This window comes from Blennius ocellaris, assembly GCF_963422515.1.
Source record: "Blennius ocellaris genome assembly, chromosome: 9".
NCBI classification, from domain to species: domain Eukaryota; kingdom Metazoa; phylum Chordata; class Actinopteri; order Blenniiformes; family Blenniidae; genus Blennius; species Blennius ocellaris.
Genome location: NC_137658.1, coordinates 3,737,995 through 3,756,492, shown reverse-complemented (window position 1 = coordinate 3,756,492; position 18,498 = coordinate 3,737,995). Strand labels below are relative to the sequence as shown.

At 49.3% G+C, this 18,498-nt stretch overlaps 4 protein-coding genes across 4 annotated transcripts; 1 reads left to right on the top strand and 3 right to left on the bottom strand.

Moving 5' to 3' along the window:
• Positions 1–63: 63 nt before the first annotated feature.
• Positions 64–1,695, bottom strand: LOC308134526 (putative pancreatic secretory proteinase inhibitor). The gene is made up of 4 exons (XM_080502287.1): positions 1,568–1,695; positions 1,313–1,344; positions 304–416; positions 64–187 (listed from the first exon to the last, which is right to left on the bottom strand). The coding sequence occupies exons 1-4, from the start codon at positions 1,617–1,619 to the stop codon at positions 142–144; spliced, it is 243 nt and encodes an 80-aa protein (XP_080358413.1). The 5' UTR covers positions 1,620–1,695; the 3' UTR covers positions 64–141.
• A 1,648-nt stretch (positions 1,696–3,343) lies between these two features.
• Positions 3,344–12,329, top strand: polr2b (RNA polymerase II subunit B). Its single transcript, XM_080502268.1, has 24 exons — positions 3,344–3,467; positions 4,099–4,171; positions 4,250–4,400; positions 4,494–4,606; positions 4,719–4,938; positions 5,019–5,177; positions 5,257–5,421; positions 5,522–5,718; positions 5,909–6,028; positions 6,281–6,467; positions 6,590–6,733; positions 7,058–7,197; positions 7,294–7,405; positions 7,495–7,649; positions 7,734–7,932; positions 8,020–8,188; positions 8,343–8,439; positions 8,871–8,965; positions 9,087–9,337; positions 9,427–9,624; positions 10,153–10,266; positions 10,733–10,893; positions 10,967–11,162; positions 12,132–12,329. The coding sequence occupies exons 1-24, from the start codon at positions 3,449–3,451 to the stop codon at positions 12,219–12,221; spliced, it is 3,525 nt and encodes a 1,174-aa protein (XP_080358394.1). The 5' UTR covers positions 3,344–3,448; the 3' UTR covers positions 12,222–12,329.
• Positions 12,330–12,390: 61 nt separating this feature from the next.
• Positions 12,391–15,259, bottom strand: igfbp7 (insulin-like growth factor binding protein 7). Its single transcript, XM_080502280.1, has 5 exons — positions 14,683–15,259; positions 13,899–14,008; positions 13,215–13,322; positions 12,944–13,070; positions 12,391–12,828 (listed from the first exon to the last, which is right to left on the bottom strand). Exons 1-5 carry the CDS (start codon positions 15,101–15,103, stop codon positions 12,806–12,808), a joined length of 789 nt encoding a protein of 262 aa, XP_080358406.1. The 5' UTR covers positions 15,104–15,259; the 3' UTR covers positions 12,391–12,805.
• Positions 15,260–15,801: 542 nt separating this feature from the next.
• On the bottom strand, positions 15,802–18,266 carry cox18 (cytochrome c oxidase assembly factor COX18; the record flags this gene model as incomplete). Its single annotated transcript, XM_080502279.1, has 6 exons — positions 17,801–18,266; positions 17,474–17,574; positions 16,599–16,753; positions 16,392–16,507; positions 16,214–16,321; positions 15,802–15,963 (listed from the first exon to the last, which is right to left on the bottom strand). Exons 1-6 carry the CDS (start codon positions 18,158–18,160, stop codon positions 15,802–15,804), a joined length of 1,002 nt encoding a protein of 333 aa, XP_080358405.1. The 5' UTR covers positions 18,161–18,266.
• Between the last annotated feature and the right edge of the window lie 232 nt (positions 18,267–18,498).

Sequence of the window (18,498 nt, the reverse complement as noted above, 5' to 3'; positions counted from 1 at the left end):
ATATGAAAATATAAAAGTCTAAAAGAAATGCAGTCGGACACTAACAGCTGGAAGCTACATTCAAAAAGCAGTCATGTGATCCGTGTGATGACACGGAGGGGGGGGTCAGAGGTCATCAGGCCCGTCTCCACACCGTCAACCTCAGCAGGGCCCGTCCCTCACGATCAGAACGTCCACGCTCGTCTCTCTGGACACACACAGTCAAAACGTCAACTTTGAAACACTCGGGTGGGAACGAGGGGGGGGGGGGGGCTCCGGTGTCCACGGGGGGGGACAAACCGGATGGTGGACGGTCTTACTCACAGTCTGTAGACGCACAGGGAGCATTCGTTTGGGAAGGTGATGCCGTTGCTGCCGCACACCGGGGAATAGTTGAGGGGACACGCCTGAGTCGCACTCATCCCCACGCAGGAGGGCTGCAGCAGGGAGACAGGGGACACACTGAAGACTCCTCGGTCTGTCTGTCTGTCCCTCCGTCTGTCTGTCTGTCCCTCTGTCTCGGCACCTGGAGGCGCCTCAACATACACTGTTAATTATTTGGCCCTTGCCAAGATTTAAAGTCTTATATTTAGACATGATAGATAATTAGGCTTTTTTTTAATTATTATTATGTTATTTACTTATTTCAAGTCCTTGATTTTATTGTATAACTTCAAATCTAGATTTAAAAAGACTTAACATTCAAAATTTCTGATCAAGTTAAAAATGTACTTGATGCATGGACTTTGAATTTCATGAGTTTCAGGTAATGTTCTCCTCGGTGACAGTTCAGATTTTTCCTATCTTATATTTGGGCTCCCCTGTTTTTGTAGTGTACCTGGACACACCTGGAGACTGATTGTGGGAGGAGTCAAAGGGGAAGGAGCCTTCCTTGATTGTGATTGGCTAAACCCCCGATGACACTATACAGGGTTTGATTTCTGATTGGCTGGTTGGAGCAACACACTTTTTAAAACCTGGAACAAGCCAGAGAGAGAGAGGACACACTTTCTTCACTTCTGGGGCGTCGTTCCAGGTATGGAGACGATTAGTACTGATGGAAAACTTTTAGGAAGTGAATTTTGCATCATATGACCCCTTTAATAATGGAGACATGAGCATGCCTGAAGACAAGTTACTGTGATTCAATATTCCAACTATGAACTGCTCCTTTAAAGTTTAAAAACATTAGTAATCACATTTAGATTTGTTTATTTTAATCCCTCAAATCTTTTGCAGGATTTTAAGGTTCTTATGAGGAATGAGAATCACGGCATTACAGCAGGTTGTAGATTGTCTGGTGAGTGTTGTTTTTGTTGTTGTTGTTTCTTACCCTCCTGTAGAGTCTGGACTTGTCCTCAGCATCTGAAATACCAAAAACAACATACAAACCACCTCAATGTTTCACTGAGTAGCTCCACACCTGCTTTTCAATCACCTCAGTGAATTCAGATTTTACACCAACACTCAAATATTACTTTTCTGTTTCATTTTTAAAAATGTCAAAGAAGAACAATTCTGATGTTCATCCTCACACACCTGAAGGTCACAAGCGTAAAAGGTCACACACCTGATGCTCAGGACTCACCTGCGCAGCACAAAGCCAGCACGCCCATGAGCAACAGCCTCCTGGCAAACATCTTGAAGGAAAGTGTTATCGTCGGGTAAGTCTGCGGCTCTCTGAGGCCTGATTGTCTCCTGATGTGTCTCCGTGCAGCAGCGGGGTGACTGTGACGGCGCCCCTCGGCGTTGCCGTTGTCATATAGTGGGCCGGTGCAGTGTTGTCGTCTGAAACAATGTGAACTGGCGTTGTTGTGGCGGCCGCAGCTTTGTTTTGGCCGCGCTCTAATCTGAGGATTAGCGTTCTGTCTGACGGGGCGAAAACGCCACGACGGCCGGTGACCGCACGGCAGAGACACGAGCGCGAAAACAACAAGTGAGGCCTGTCACGAGTCAGCACGGGAGCACATTCACACGCATCCACTGGCGCACAAAGGCCATAGCAGCATGTCTGCACAAACACGCCGTGCTACGCACACAGCAGCACGACAACACAAGAAACATGCATAACTTTATATGGAAAATCTTCTTGTTCAGACTTGTGACAGTTTTTCCTCTGCAGATTGTTTTCAGGATCACTGGTCTGCTTTACACCGCGCGTCCAGCAGGGGGCGATCAACACGACACGCTTTTACAGGCATACAGAAACTGACTTTCACTGATCTGTGTGTGTGTGTGTGTGTGTGTGTGTGTGTGTGTGTGTGTGTGTGTGTGTGTGTGTGTGTGTGTGTGTGTGTGTGTGTGTGTGTGTGTGTGTGTGTGTGTGTGTGTGTCCAATTATAGTTTGATTATGTTATTAACTTTATATTGTATACTATCTTGTATGCTATCTTCATGTGACAGCAGTGTTTTATTTCATTTGTCTAGCAGTGGCAGAGCACATTAAAAACACGTTTCATTGGATTATCCGGTCTCCTTTCATGAACTGAATTCTACTGACAATGTCACTCAGGCTGTGGGATCAATGATAATTAGAACGTTTCATATAATTCTTTCTACTCTTAGAATAGTTTGTATTGTCCTGCTGACATTTTTAATTGCTTTTCAATTTATTATTTCACTGATATAAGTAGATGATAACAGATGCTGAAATATAGATACTCATGTGCCAGTGGAAGGACTGGCGTGTCATGTAATAATAGAAGTGCACAAATCAAAACAAAGGACCTTTGTGACAACAGCACAGCAGATGCTCATGTGACAGTAGAAGAATTGTTCTCATGAGACAGAAAAAGAACAGATACGCATGTGACAACTGAAGTAAGACACTAATATAACAGCAGAAGCTCTGATATTCTTCCAACAATGGAGGTACATACTCATGTAACAGTAGCAGTAAAGATTCCTTGGAAGCAGTAGGTGCTCGTGGAACAATAACATGGAATCATATCCCTCAATTTCTCCCCTTTGTACACAGTACAGGAAGGAGGTGACCTCTACACATTGCATCTGAGGCTGCCTTTTTATTCTTCACTTTGAGGTAAAAGTCACAGAAGAAGGCAAAGCATGTCTGCATTTGCCGTTTGTTTCGCTTCCATGTCTGTTATGAAAGTTCAAAATCAACAATACAGTAAATGTAATCACGTAAAAGTAGAGGTATCGATACTCATATGAACGTAAACATTCTATTCTTTGTGTGCATCGGAGGTGTGGAAAGTTTAGAGGTTGAGGTTCGGGTGGAGAACTATAAAACAACAGGAATTGCGTTTGTCGAGGGGCTGCAGTTCCATCGTTTGACGAAAGATGGCAGCACTGCGCCGCATCTTCACAAAACTTCCCAACCGACCCGGAGAGAGAAGAAGAAGAAGACTTTGGTTTTCCGGGGCGCGCACTCGGTCTCAACGTTGTGTTTTGCTTGCTTCCTTTTGTTTATATATATATATTAAAAAAAACAACTTTCATATCAAATATGTACGACCAGGACGAAGGTGAGCTGCCGTTTCATCACTCCGCATCACAGCCGTGCAGGACTGTTCGTTCATGCTTCCGTTCATTCATACAGTCAAACACCGCTGCTAATGCTAGCCACTGATCCTAAAGTATCTGAAAGTGAACGAGGGGATGAATAAAAACACACCTGGAACGCGTGAACGCATTTAACAACGAACCACCTCACATCGACCGCGTAACAACAACAAAAATTTAAAAACATAAAGCGATGTGGCTTCAGTGTTTTGAGCAGCAGCCTTTATTCACAGCCTTGCTAGCATGTTATGCTAACAGTTTTCTTCTGCCAGAGTTGGCCTCAGATTAGAGCAACGTTATCGATTTATCTATTTTTCCCATATGAACATTTATATAAGCTTTGTTAAACATCCCATAATAGCATATGTACACCATGGTTGAAATAAATGCTTTTCATCCACATCACCCTATGATTTTTTTGTAAAGCACTTGTCATACAAGAAAGGAATTCAACACAAATCTCTGAACAAAAGAAATAATCTTCATCCTAAGGGGTCAGAATATACACAATATATTGATTAAGCAGTTATCGAGCAATGTCCTGAATCCAGTAGAATGGAGGAGGGTGAGACTGACAGCCATTCTCTCTGACAGACACCCAGTACGATGAAGATGACGACGAGATCACTCCAGACTTGTGGCAGGAGGCCTGCTGGATCGTCATCAGGTAACGTCGCTGTTGTTATCGTCTCACCGACGGCTTTCGTCTCTCTTCCCCCGTCGTGACGAGCCCATGTCTCTCCAGCTCTTACTTTGACGAGAAGGGTTTGGTGCGACAGCAGCTGGATTCGTTCGACGAGTTCATCCAGATGTCCGTACAGAGGATTGTGGAAGACGCGCCGCCCATTGACCTGCAGGCTGAAGCTCAACACACGTCTGGGGAGGTGGAGGAGCCGGTAAGCACCACCTGAACGTGGAGTCCGCGGGTTTACAGTAGCGTGGGACATGTGAATCTGATCCATCTCTCTGTGACTTCATCTCCCCCTCAGCCTCGTTACCTGCTGAAGTTTGAGCAGATCTACCTGTCCAAGCCCACCCACTGGGAGAGAGATGGTGCACCTTCCCCCATGATGCCCAATGAAGCACGACTGCGTAACCTCACGTAGGTCTCACCCGCTTTCTCCGGTTTGATTCCAAGTTTTGGTTCGACTCGTCTTCATCGAGGTTTAAGTCAAATGTCTTTTCTTCCCATTTGTGTCACCGGTCCTTCGCAGGTATTCTGCCCCTTTGTATGTTGACATCACAAAGACCATCATTAAAGAGGGCGAGGACCAGCTCCAAACGCAACACCAGAAAACGTTCATAGGAAAAATTCCCATCATGCTTCGCTCCACCTACTGCTTGCTGAGTGGGTTGACAGACAGAGATCTGTGTGAGCTTAACGAGTGTCCGCTGGACCCCGGGGGTTATTTCATCATCAACGGCTCCGAGAAGGTACACTGGAACAACTTGACGTTGACGCTGCGATAGGTTCAGGGCCAACCCCTTGATCCTGATGTTGTTTGCGCTTTCAGGTGTTGATCGCTCAGGAGAAAATGGCCACGAACACGGTGTACGTATTTGCCAAGAAGGACTCGAAGTACGCGTACACAGCAGAGTGCCGGTCGTGTCTGGAGAACTCGTCCCGCCCCACGAGCACCATCTGGGTCAGCATGATGGCACGAGGAGGACAGGTGAGTCCAGGTGAAACGATGGAAGGGACCGATTAGGTTTGTCAGTGGGAAGGTTGACGGCTGACTGGTCGTGTTTCAGGGAGTCAAAAAGAGTGCGATTGGTCAGAGGATCGTTTCCACGCTGCCGTACATCCGGCAGGAGGTTCCCATCATCATCGTTTTCCGAGCGTTGGGCTTCGTGTCTGACCGAGACATCCTGGAGCACATCATATACGACTTTGACGACCCTGAAATGATGGAGATGGTGAGTCGTCTGTAAAGTCTTTGGCGAGTGGGGGGGTGGGACCTGCAGCCTGTCTTTCTGAGCTCCACCCGCAAGACTGTGTGGTTCTCTGCCATTCCAGGTGAAGCCGTCTCTGGACGAAGCCTTCGTGATCCAGGAGCAAAACGTGGCCCTGAACTTTATCGGCTCCAGAGGAGCGAAACCCGGCGTGACGAAGGAGCGGAGAATCAAATACGCCAAGGAAGTTCTGCAGAAAGAGATGCTGCCGCACGTCGGAGTCAGCGACTTCTGCGAGACCAAGAAGGCTTATTTCCTCGGGTCAGTTTCACCAGAACTACACCTCATTTATCCCTGAAACTACTTCCCAACTACACCTGAACCTTATCTAAACTGCAATTGCTTTGCACTTGAACTCTATCTCTTTTATGTCTACGCAGTGCCTGTAGTACATCTGCTTCATACCTGCTGTATCTCTGTGTAAATGCTATGTGTAATCATGTGTTTTCAGGTACATGGTTCACCGGTTGCTGCTCGCTGCTCTCGGCAGACGGGAGCTGGATGACAGAGATCACTATGGCAACAAGAGGCTGGACCTCGCCGGACCCCTGCTGGCCTTCCTGTTTAGAGGGTGGGGCTTTACTCACTGACATGCATGCGCTGTATATACGCACGCACACACACACACACACACACTTTGTATATACAAACATATACACAGGTAATTCATTTCAACAAATTCCTCAACCTGCACCTTTAGTTTTACACTGAATTGATTTGTTTGGGGGAACAAATGTCTCAACCGGCAATTAAAGGGCAACAAACCTGATTTGAAACCATGAAGGTCTTTCTGTGGAAAAACTTGTTTTCCTGTTTTGTTCAGAATGTTTAAGAACCTGCTGAAGGAGATCAGGATTTACGCTCAGAAGTTCATTGACAGAGGAAAAGACTTCAATTTGGAGCTCGCCATCAAAACTCGGATCATCTCAGACGGGCTCAAATACTCTCTGGCGACCGGAAACTGGGGCGACGTGAAGAAGGCTCACCAGGCCCGAGCCGGAGTGTCGCAGGTGAGGAACCTCCAGGCGGTTCCGCCGCCGCCGCCAAAACAGGCGCTTAACTCTTGCGTCTCGGTGAGGCCCCACGACCGGATCGGCGCCCTTCTTCACAGCATCCGAACCTCCTCTTGCAGGTGTTGAACCGTCTGACCTTCGCGTCCACCCTGTCCCACCTCCGGAGAGTCAACTCTCCCATCGGCAGAGACGGGAAGCTGGCCAAACCCAGACAGCTGCACAACACGCTGTGGGGGATGGTGTGTCCGGCCGAGACCCCCGAGGTAAGAAGGCAGGCCTGACAGCATGACGTTCTGTCAGTTCAGGGCGTTCACAGGTGAGATTAACACGCAGTGTTTCGGGAAAGCTTTGTGTTTAGTGGCAGGGAAGCTGAAAACGACATTTTCTTATTTTTGTAATGAAAGACACACACATATGCACAGAGAACAACACATGTTACGTAGAAGGGTTATTTACTACGGCCGTGGTGCACCTGTGCAGTAGCAGCATTACAGAAAAGTTGCGATTTCCCCCGTTTCCGCGGCATTAGTACGTTTTTAAAAAGTGGCTGTTCATTGGTCGGTTCACTAATGAGTGTTTGGTTTCAGGGTCACGCCGTTGGTTTGGTGAAGAACTTGGCCCTGATGGCCTACATCTCGGTGGGATCGCAGCCCTCGCCAATCCTGGAGTTTCTGGAGGAGTGGAGCATGGAGAACCTGGAGGAGATCTCACCCGCCGCCATCGCCGAGTGAGTTCCAGCAGTGCGGCGGTGAATTTCGCCTGTCGGCGGTGATTTTTGCCCGTCGTTTCAAGTGGCTGATGCGAGTCTGTCCACCGTTTCCAGTGCCACTAAGATCTTCGTGAACGGCTGCTGGGTGGGGATCCACAAAGATCCGGAGCAGCTGATGAATACGCTGCGGAAGCTGAGGAGACAGATGGACATCATCGTATCTGAGGTAACCGCCGCTTCCGGGAGGCGGACGTCTTCAGTACCTGAAGCCGGCAGGCTGGTAAAATGTCGTATTTCTGTCTCTTACCACGTGAGGTGTCGATGATCAGAGACATCCGGGAACGTGAGATCAGAATTTACACAGACGCCGGGCGAATCTGCAGACCGCTGCTCATCGTGGAGAAACAGAAACTTCTGCTGAAGAGACGACACATCGACCAGCTGAAGGAGAGAGAGTACAACAACTACAGGTGAGAGAGAGAGAGAGGGGGGGGGGGGGGGGGGGGTGAGAGAGGGGTTGAGCAGTGTTGTGACATCTTGTCGCTGCTTCCCAGCTGGCAGGACCTGGTGGCGAGCGGCGTGGTGGAGTACATCGACACTCTGGAGGAGGAGACCGTCATGCTCGCCATGACCCCCGATGACCTGCAGGAGAAGGGCGTGGCCTACTGCTCCACTTACACACACTGTGAAATCCACCCGTCCATGATCCTGGGAGTCTGTGCCTCCATCATTCCCTTCCCTGACCACAACCAGGTATACACACACACACACACACATACACAACACACACACACACAGCTCTGTCATTTGACGCACACATCATGTTTGTTTGTCCTTCAGTCTCCCAGGAACACGTACCAGTCCGCTATGGGAAAACAAGCCATGGGCGTCTACATCACCAACTTCCATGTGCGAATGGACACGCTGGCTCACGTCTTGTACTACCCTCAGAAACCGCTGGTCACCACCCGCTCCATGGAGTACCTACGCTTCAGAGAGCTGCCTGCAGGTACCACACACACACACACACACACACACACACACACACACACACACACACACAGAGGTAGCTCTGCAGATAGATTAGCATTAGCGCACCACGTTAGTGTGTTTACTTTGATTGACAGAGATGACTTGACTCAACACAAACTGACTTCCTGCAGGAATCAACTCCATCGTGGCGATTGCTTCGTACACGGGATACAACCAGGAGGACTCTGTCATCATGAACAGGTCCGCGGTGGACCGAGGGTTCTTCAGGTGAGTTCCAGACCAGTTTCACCCGGGTGTCTGAAGATGTGACCACTAGGAGGTGCTTCAGTACAAAGTTTTTATTAAACATTTTTTAGCATGAGTTGGTCAGTGTGCATGGGAGGAAGGAGTGTACGGGTAATAATTGGAATGTGTGATAAGACTTTAGCACTTTAGGGACAGACGGTAATGTTTTTTAAATACTGTATTGTCTGTTTGGCAATGAGGTATGTTTTATATCGCACATGTATGGCAATGGTGTGAGTTTTCTAGCCTGCAGTATGTTTTACATGGACGTTTGTGTTTGGTGGTATGGTTTTACCCCACGGGACTGCAGATGGAAATCAGCTCTGAACTTAATCTGGCATATTTACAGCTCTGGTTGTCTGTTCAAATAAAGTGATGAATGAAATCAAATGAATGTCTTCGCCCCCCCGCAGGTCGGTTTTCTATCGATCCTACAAAGAGCAGGAGTCCAAGAAAGGCTTCGACCAGGAGGAGATTTTTGAAAAGCCGACACGCGAAACCTGTCAAGGTGAGAATTCCACACGCCACACGTCAGCGCCCCCATCTGTCAGGGTGACGATCGTGTCTCAGGAGTTCGCGGTGGGCGGGGCTAACCTCATTACTGACGCGGGAAATGTAATTGTTCTCAGGTATGAGACACGCCATCTACGACAAGCTGGACGACGACGGGCTCATCGCGCCCGGCGTGCGCGTGTCCGGCGAGGACGTGATCATCGGGAAGACGGTGACGCTGCCGGAGAACGACGACGAGCTGGACAGCTCCAACCGCCGCTACACCAAAAGGGACTGCAGCACCTTCCTGAGGACCAGCGAGACCGGCATCGTGGACCAGGTCATGGTCACGCTCAACCAGGAGGGCTACAAATTCTGCAAGATCCGGGTGAGCGCCCCCTTACCGCACCCGAGGGAACGCCGGAGGTTACGGGTCGGTGACGGCCGGAACCTTGAGCAGCGTCTGTTCGCCTGCAGGTCCGCTCGGTCCGCATCCCTCAGATCGGAGACAAGTTCGCCAGCCGACACGGACAGAAGGGAACCTGCGGCATCCAGTACAGGCAAGAGGACATGCCCTTCACCTGCGAGGGCATCACGCCGGACATCATCATCAACCCTCACGCCATCCCGTCCAGAATGACAGTCGGCCACTTGATCGAGTGTCTGCAGGGAAAGGTCGGAGTCCCACCCGCGCTACACAACTCACACATCAATAGACACTGTAATGAGCTTTCAAGAGGTCAAGGTGACTTTTCTGAAGATCTCCAGTCGAGCAGATTGTGTAAAAACAGAGCAGGAAAATCTGAATGACAGACGAAATGCATACAAGCGTCTATAGAAACCTATTTACAGCTGTTAACAGACCAGTGGCAATCGGAGCCACAGAGTTGGGTCACTGGTCCATCGCGGGTTAGTCCCCGGCACATGGGTCTCATTCATACAGCTTAGTTGACTGGAGGAAAGTCATGCAAAGTGCCTTGCTCAAAGACACGACGACAATGGAAAAGCCAGGGATCGAAACTCGCATCGTTCGTGTTACGAGTCGGACACGCGAGCCTCTCGTAGTTCTCGTCAGTGAATCATATCATCTGTCAACGTTACAGTCCGAAGTCATCCACGGTGACTTTTGTTTGCCCTCAACTTTGACTGCAGGCAGAGTTTACGTTCGGAGGTGTGCTTGATTCGCTTCTTCTTTTCTTTCAGGTCTCTGCGAACAAAGGCGAGATCGGCGACGCCACGCCGTTCAACGACGCCGTGAACGTGCAGAAAGTATCAAACCTGCTGTCGGAGTACGGATACCACCTGAGAGGCAACGAGGTCAGAGGTCACAGCGATTATTTCCTGCGCAACAAACACACTGATTAACACAGGGGTTCTTAAAGTGTGTCAGGATAAGACGCCATCCAGCCGCCAAGTTTTATACTGCACTTTTTGTCTCACGCCAAGTTGTAATTACTAATTAAATACCAGTTTTTCCTGGGGTTTATTTGACCACAGTGTGTATTTTAACACCAAAAATAATAGTTTAACCCTCAAAGAATTTGTCAAATGTAATAATCCTGCTGGGAAAAGGCGTCTTCTCAACTCCCAGATTTCTTCGGCCTGCTTCTCCTTCGCTGAAACTCTCCGGTTCCCCCCAGAAAGACCCGCCACACACTTTAAGAACCAGACGTTCTGAAAGTTCTAACAACACAGTCGCTGTCCAGCACTTTCACATGAGGTCTGCCCGTCCCCACTGCGGGTCCACGTTGGACCGCCGCTGAGTATTTGTGCGTCCGCTCAGGTTCTTTACAACGGTTTCACTGGGAGGAAGCTGACGTCTCAGATCTTCATCGGGCCGACCTACTATCAGCGGCTGAAGCACATGGTGGACGACAAGATCCACTCCAGGGCTCGAGGGCCCGTCCAGATCCTCAACAGGCAGCCGATGGAGGGACGTTCCAGGTCTGTGTCCCGCACTTCGTCTCACCCGCCTGAACCGGCCGCGTGTCTCACCCGCGTCTGTCTGGCTCCTCAGGGACGGCGGCCTGCGGTTCGGCGAGATGGAGCGCGACTGTCAGATCGCTCACGGAGCGGCTCAGTTCCTCAGGGAGCGCCTGTTCGAGGCGTCCGACCCGTATCAGGTGCACGTGTGCAACCTGTGTGGACTGATGGCCATCGCCAACACGCGCACGCACACCTACGAGTGTCGAGGCTGCCGCAACAAAACACAGGTAAACCACAACATGCAGGTAGACGGAAAACTGTGGGTCAACAGCATGCATGTGAGCAGTAACACGGGGGTAAACAACAGCAATACAGGGGTAAACAACAGCAGCATGCAGGTAAACGGCAACAACACGTAGGTAGATAACAGCAACATGCATTTAAATGACAGCAACATGCATTTAAATGACAGCAATATGCATGTAAATGACAGAAACACGGGTAAACAACAGCAACATGCATGTAAATGACAGAAACACAAGTAAACAAGGGAAACACAGGGGTAAACAAGACAAACACGGGGTAAACAGCAACACAGAGGTAAACAACAGCAACATGCATGTAAATGACAAACACAAGTAAACAACAAAAACACAAGTAAACAACAGAAATGGGTGAACGACAGCAACACAGAGGTAAACAACAGCAACATGCATGTAAATGACAAACAAGTAAACAGAAACACGGGTAAACAACAGCAACACAGAGGTAAACAACAGCAACATGCATGTAAATGACAAACACAACTAAACAACAGAAACACGGGTAAACAACAGCAACACAGAGGTAAACAACAGCAGCATGCAGGTAAACAGCAACAACACGTAAGTAGATAACAGCAACATGCATGTAAATGACAGAAACACGAGTAAACATATCAATAACAAAGCAGGAAAACGGCACCAACACAAGTAAACAACAGAACTGCACAAGTAAACAATAGAAACATGCAGGTAAATGTGTATCAACAACAAGCAGGTCAACAACAGCATCACGCAGATAAACAGCAAAAAACACAAAGGTAAACATATAGATCAACAAACACATGTAGGTAAACAACAACAACATGATGTAAAGAGAAACAAGACGTATGTAAAGAGTGAAAGACGTAAACAACATTCGTACATAGTTTTATTTTGCAGTCTGCATCTTTTGTTTGTTGTTTATGTGGCTGGGTTTTGTTTGTGTTTGTGCAGATCTCTCTGGTCCGGATGCCGTACGCCTGCAAGCTTCTTTTCCAGGAGTTGATGTCGATGAGCATCGCCCCTCGTATGATGACGTCATGAAGTGGCTCGGCCAATCGGACGCCTCCCACAGGAGCAGGAAGTCGACGCTCGGTTGGATGTTTGTAGTTTTGTTTTTGTATTGTCTAATAAACACGTTTCCCTTCTTAAGTCCAGTCTCACGACTTGTGATTACAAGCAGCCACATTTTGGTAATTAGAAAACTTCAGAGTCTGATGATGTCATCAATTTATTGATCATTTTAATTCAGTCATAGGAGAAAAAAAAGTTGTATTTTTTTTTTTTTACTTTAAAAATCACTGAAATCCATTTAAATCAATCGGATCAGTAAAAAAAATAAACAATTAAATCTAAGAAATACATCAAACCACAAGAGACGATCTGCGACAGCCTGACTTTCACTTGGTTAATAAATGAAGATAAACAAATAAATGACCATATAAACAGTGTCAAATGTTTCAAAGGAAAGAATTCGGATGTTTCAATTCATTTGTCACTGTAACATGTACGATGAGATTAACCGTGCCATGCTAACGACTAAATGAGGCTAAATGTTTCAGATGTTTAAAAAAAAAAAAAAAAAAGTTAAAAAAATCTCTGATGTCACGTCTTCTGACATCAGCCAATCACAGCTCACCCTCCTTGGTCACTGGAAGAAAAATGACATGACCACAATTAATTAGAATCTTCAACTGCAGCAGAGCCACGACTCCTGACAGACCATGCTCGGGGTTCAGGAGACCCTTTTTTTTTTTTCGCCTCACCTGTCTTGACGTTGATGTCCAGGATGGACTCCACCAGGTGAATCTGTCCCACAGCCGAAGCCGTTCCTTTGGCGTTGGTGGCGTGGCACTCGTACGCTCCGGCTTCCTCGCTGGTGAGCGGGGAGATCTGAAAGGACGAGCAAGCTGCTCTGTGATCGGTCCGCCATCGCTTTCACCGCCGCTTCTCATCTGTGTGTGTGTGTGTGTGTGTGTGTGTGTGTGTGTGTGTGTGTGTGTGTGTGTGTGTGTGTGTGTGTGTGTGAATACAGACCAGAACCCAGCCGGTCACTTCATGTTTCTCTGGTCCTCCTCTGGTCTGGATCGCCAGGTTGTCACGATCGCCTGGGAGAAGCTCCTCCCTCTTCTTCCCATTGAAAACCTGAAACAACAACATTATCATCATCACCACCGGATCAGGCTTCGAGTTCAGACTGGACCAGCAAGAATGTAAAGTTTAATCAGTGTGTGTGTGGGTGGGGGGGGATAAGTGAATAACATTCACCCTGTTTGCTCGTCTGTCTGTTCAGACAGTGAAACAAAACTTCAGATGGCGTGCAAAGACGCTTCAAACAGGCTGCAGCTTGTGCATCTTTGGAAAATCACCGTGAGCACATTGAAGGCAGCTGAGGTGTGTGTGTGTGTGTGTGTGTGTGTGTGTGTGTGTGTGTGTGTGTGTGTGTGTGTGTGTGTGTGTGTGTGTGTGTGTGTGTGTGTGTGTGTGTGTGTGTGTGTGTGTGTGTGTGTGTGTGTGTGTGTGTGTGCACCTTGTACGACTTTGGGCCTGCGTGTCTTTGTACGTCAGTCGATCCTGTGTGTTTTGTGCCTCCAGGTGGTCTCTTACACTAAAACAGCTCTTCACTGATTGGCGGCAGGAGGAACCGCTTGTACTCCGACGGGTCGTCGTGTGTGTGAGACGACTTCAAGTTTTGACCTTTGACCTTTCATTCCAACTCACCCGCTTCCAGGTGAGGACGGGCGTGGGCACCCCGACCGCCTCGCAGCTCAGGTACACCTGCGAGCCGCTCACGTTGTACACCTCGCCCGGGGGGGTGACGATGACGGGGGCTGCGGATGAGAGTTCATGTACCGACCGCGATGAACCGGAGGACGAGACAGGACGAGGCAGGTTGAGGAATCCGAGAGAGAGAGAGAGAGAGAAAAAAAATAATAAAACCCGGCTGATCTCAGAGGAATTCAATTTGCTCGGAGCGCCCACTCGGGCAGGGTGGGGGGGAGGAAGGGGGGTTTTCATGTAGATAGGAATGTCGTGTTTTTAGAGGGATGGAGGAGGATTATCGGTCCTCAGCGTCAGTCAGAGTGTGTTACTGTCAGAGTGCATTAACCCCTGAAGACAGACGCCACAAAACCTGGGACGACGAAACTGAGGCGTCAAAAAGGAAAAAAGATGTGGGAGGAAAATTATTATTATTATTTAACACTTTTGGGAAAACTTTTGAACTTCAGGGACACTTAAGAAAACCATCCTCTGCGATGGATAAATTCTAGTTTGGAAACACTTCTGAAAGTAATTCTGTGAACAATTCTGACACCATCGTCTGAATTTACCCAAATTTGTTCTTTTGGATAGAATCCAGCGTTAAGAATCAACTTGTCCCGATCAATGTCGACAGAAAAATCACATCCCTGTTGGCTTTAACAACACAGCAACTTTTCTTGAGTTACTTTACAAAGTGTAACGTGAAAGCTGCGGTGCGGTGCGGTGCAGGTGTGCGCCTCACCTGACGCGCAGCGGCCCTTGTTCTGCACCGCCACGGGCTCTTTGCCCTGCGCCTCGGCTGCCAGGCCGGCGCTCTTCAGCGCGCATCCGTTGCGGTAGGTCACCCCGTCCGTGCCGCACACCTCGTAGTTGCTCTTGCACACGCAGATGCCCATCTTGCTCTTCTTGTCCTCGTCGCCCTTCACGCACTCCAGCCCGGCGCCGCAGCGGCGCGCCGCCGCGCGGCGGCCGCCGCACAGCTCGCCCTCCGCGGCGGCGCACACCGTGCAGCAGCCGCACGCGTCCAGCATGGAGCCGGCGAGGCAGCCGTCCGCCGGGAGGGGGGCGCACTCGGCGGGGTCACACGTCCCGCAGCCCGGGCTGGAGGACACCCGGACCGAGAGCACCGCCACGGCGCAGAGGAGCGGGATGAGCGGCTGCATGGTGGGAGACGGAGCGGTGATGGTGGTGGTGGAGGAGAACTGGAGCGGTGGTGGAGGAGAACTGGAGGTGGATCGGGGTGAGGTCGTCTGTGGATCTGAAGCCGCTGACTCCGCCTTGTACAGTAGGAACAGGAACAAGCCCACCGCAGAAACTTCTTCCAAACTTTTTATTGTTCAAAAAAGTTCAGATTGTTTTAAATTTCACACTGAAAATCTCAGTAAAAAAAAGTTTTTTTTAAATAACGATTATTAAACTGACTCACCCAACTTTATGGTGCTATTTATAGGGGTGCTGAAGCCAATCCAAGGTCATTATTATTATTTATTTATTTTTGCCAGGAGTAAATTAATACCAACTCACATTCACACATAGAGACACCATGAAAACTCCACTCAGAAAGCCTCTGGATTTGAACCCTTGACATACCGCAGTGCAGCCCCACACTTGCTAAATCTGGGAAATAAACCTTATTCAGCTGCTTAACATTTCTTTTATTTCTTGAGATGGTGACGTGAGCAGTCCTCCTCTTCCTCCTCACCTCTCTGGGGAGAACATGGCTGTGGAAACATTGCAGTCAAGAGGTCGCGAGTCTCCTTCCTGTTATTGTCCCGTTCCAGAAAACAGGATGCGGGGCCGCGCCGCAATAAAAGAATAAAAAAGAACGAGCCAACGTGTTCATGCAGCTTGACTGGAGGGATCATTTACAGTATTTGGCCATGAAGGCTGACAGCAGGTCTCTGTAGGGGGTCTGGGAGGCTCCGGCCCTCACGCCCAGAACTTTGTGAATCCGAGGCGAACGGAGCAGCAGGTTGTGACCGAATCCCACCAGGGAGGAGGCGAACCAGTACAGAGCCATGGACTGTGGGGAGGGGGGAGAAGACAGGAGGCATTATCAACAGTGAGGAACATTTCTCCTGAATAAATCAGATTCTTTCCGCTGTCTGCAGATTCAAACTCTCCTCTGAACCGGCGTTTATTCGCCGTTCAGGAGGAAGAGTTTCATCAGATAATCTGGCAGGAATGTGCGACTCGACTCGACACGTTCAAACGTTCGTGGGCCCAGCAGATCTGAACATGAAGCCGCCGCCGGTGGCCGCCGCCGCACTCACCGACGGGACGGAGGCGGCGATGGGGATCATGGCCACCGAGAACGCCCTGATGGCGTTCAGGATCACCCGCTGGAACCTCGACGTCGCCACCCTCTGCAGAGAAAACACCTGCGGGGAGAAGAGCACGGCGGTCACGGCAACGCCGCAAAGGCTCCCACCCCGCGACCCCCCCACTGACCTCCACGACCATCAGGTTGGTGAGTCCCAGGCAGACCGGGAGGATCCAGGTGGGGTCTGGCGCCGTGAGGTCCGGGAACCACAGGGCGCCCCCTGCTGCCAGCTGGTCCCGCACCGCTGTGGTGGAAACGGCACAAGGTCAGGGGTTGTGGAGCGGGGGACCCGGGGGCGTGGAGCCGCCGCGGCGGGCGAGGGGGGGGGCGCTCACCGGACGGGTCCAGACTCAGGTTTCGGAGGGCCAGGGAGAAGCTGATCCAGAGGGGCAGCTGGACCCAGACCAGGAGGCTGGCCTTGAAGGGGTGACAGTTGTCCCGGATGTAGAGCTCGGAGACGATGCGGCGCAGGTTCTTCTTGAACTGGAACCTGAAGCGGAGCGCCGGGAAATGTGATTCTACCGACACTGTTCTACGACTCCGTCAACTCAAAGACCCATTATTGCCTTTGGTGGCCAAGAATGCTTTGTTTTCGTCTGCGTGCATTTATTTATTGGTTTAATATGTATTTTACCAATTTTTTGCACAAAAAAAAAAAAAAAATCCTCAACCGAATTGCATGAATTTCTCATGATTTCTCATCATCCAAGAACCAATCGATCACATTTTGGAACGTTACCGGAAAACACTTCCCAAACAAATCCGCCCAAAATCTGCAAAACTGCAGAAAAAATGTCCCGTTCATCCGTTTATCTCACCACAAAAAGTTATGGTGGAAATTCTCAAGTAATAAAAGCAAAAATAAATCTCCAAATTTGTGTCGTCATACGTGTTGTTGGTGGTTCTTCCACTGTTGTGGTTTGTTGTTGTTTACCTTTTTAATCATTTGTTTGTCACATTGCTTATGTTTTTTTGCATTGTGTGTGTTTTTCTTTGAGTTTTGTTGACGTCGTCACTATTTTATGTCCATGCTGCTCTTTGTTTACTCGCTGCCGTTGGTCCATATTGTTAAAGTTTGTGTTGACATTTGTGCTGTTGTTGATGGTTGTTGGTGTTTTTGTCTGCATCGTCGTTGCTCTTTGCACTATTACTGTTGTTTGTACCGTCTTGTTTGCGTTAGCTGTGGTTTTGACGTCGTTGGTAGTCTCACCTGCTCTGTTTCTCCGTCCAGCCTCTCTCACTGGCTCGAACTGACACTTCATAACGGAGCCTCTTCGCCAGCTCGGAGATCTCCGCCTGCAGAGCCTCCACCTGCAAACACCCTGCAGGTTACCATGGTTACCATTGCATTGGAGTTACATGCTCACTGGGCATGGTTTGTTTATGAAAAGTAACTCAAAATCAACAACAAAGGGGTTGTGAAGATGACACACAGATGACAAGTGAGCAAAGAAGTCAACAGGTCAGATGACGTCAGTAAATAACAACATCACAACACTGGAATTTGTGGGTGGAGGTAAACAAGCAGGACCCTGACCTTGGAGATGATGACGAGCTGATACGCGGCCAGCGGCAGGGTGACCACCGTCCTGACCGACAGCGTGGCCGCAGCGATGCTCAGCCACCACGGGAACGCGCTCAACTCGTGCACGCTCACCAGCACCTGCTCACACAGGTGAACCGGGGCGGAGTCCGCGAGGCCACCGTACAATCCGCCCGCACCCGCGGGGCCGCCGGACACCGTCCGGACCCCTGACCGGTACTGGCCGGCAGCAGGCTGCGGGGAGCCGCACGTGTGCCCCGGTACCGGCGGGACCCGGTAAATCACCACCGAGCACGGTGCACGCGCAGGGAGCTGCAGCAGGTGGCGGCTGGCACAGCGCGCGACTCTCAGCATGGTGACACGAGGAGCGGACCTGTGCGGGTTACCGGGGTAACGGGGGAAGAAAACGGCGATAAAAACGGTGCGCGCTTTCCCATTCCTTCACCTTCATCTTCACGGATCCATTGCCGCACGGTTATGACGTCACAATATTTACTGCAATGCGTTAGGCTTAATGAGACGATATGAAAAACTAAACAAAAAACAAATTATACAAATAATCTGTGTAAATAGACAAACAAACGACTACTAATGTGTAAATAAATAAAAATCTAATTCACGTTTCAGAAGTCAGATCACCGGAATTGGCCGCAAATGAGTGTTCCTTCAGAATAAAATTAAACCTCCTTGGA

Bases quoted from the DNA above. Each gene is read 5' to 3' on its own strand.
- LOC308134526 (XM_080502287.1), bottom strand. From the start codon at position 1,619: ATGTTTGCCAGGAGGCTGTTGCTCATGGGCGTGCTGGCTTTGTGCTGC. The intron at 1,345-1,567 runs GTGAGTCCTGAG...TTGGTATTTCAG, and splicing joins GCTGGCTTTGTGCTGCGCAG to ATGCTGAGGACAAGTCCAGA. The intron at 417-1,312 runs GTAAGAAACAAC...TCCCTGCTGCAG, and splicing joins AGTCCAGACTCTACAGGAGG to CCCTCCTGCGTGGGGATGAG.
- polr2b (XM_080502268.1), top strand. The intron at 10,894-10,966 runs GTCTGTGTCCCG...CTGGCTCCTCAG, and splicing joins CCGATGGAGGGACGTTCCAG to GGACGGCGGCCTGCGGTTCG. The intron at 11,163-12,131 runs GTAAACCACAAC...GTGTTTGTGCAG, and splicing joins GCTGCCGCAACAAAACACAG to ATCTCTCTGGTCCGGATGCC.
- igfbp7 (XM_080502280.1), bottom strand. From the start codon at position 15,103: ATGCAGCCGCTCATCCCGCTCCTCTGCGCCGTGGCGGTGCTCTCGGTC. The intron at 14,009-14,682 runs GTGAGGCGCACA...TCTCATCCGCAG, and splicing joins CAAGGGCCGCTGCGCGTCAG to CCCCCGTCATCGTCACCCCC. The intron at 13,323-13,898 runs GTGAGTTGGAAT...TTGTTGTTTCAG, and splicing joins CCGTCCTCACCTGGAAGCGG to GTTTTCAATGGGAAGAAGAG.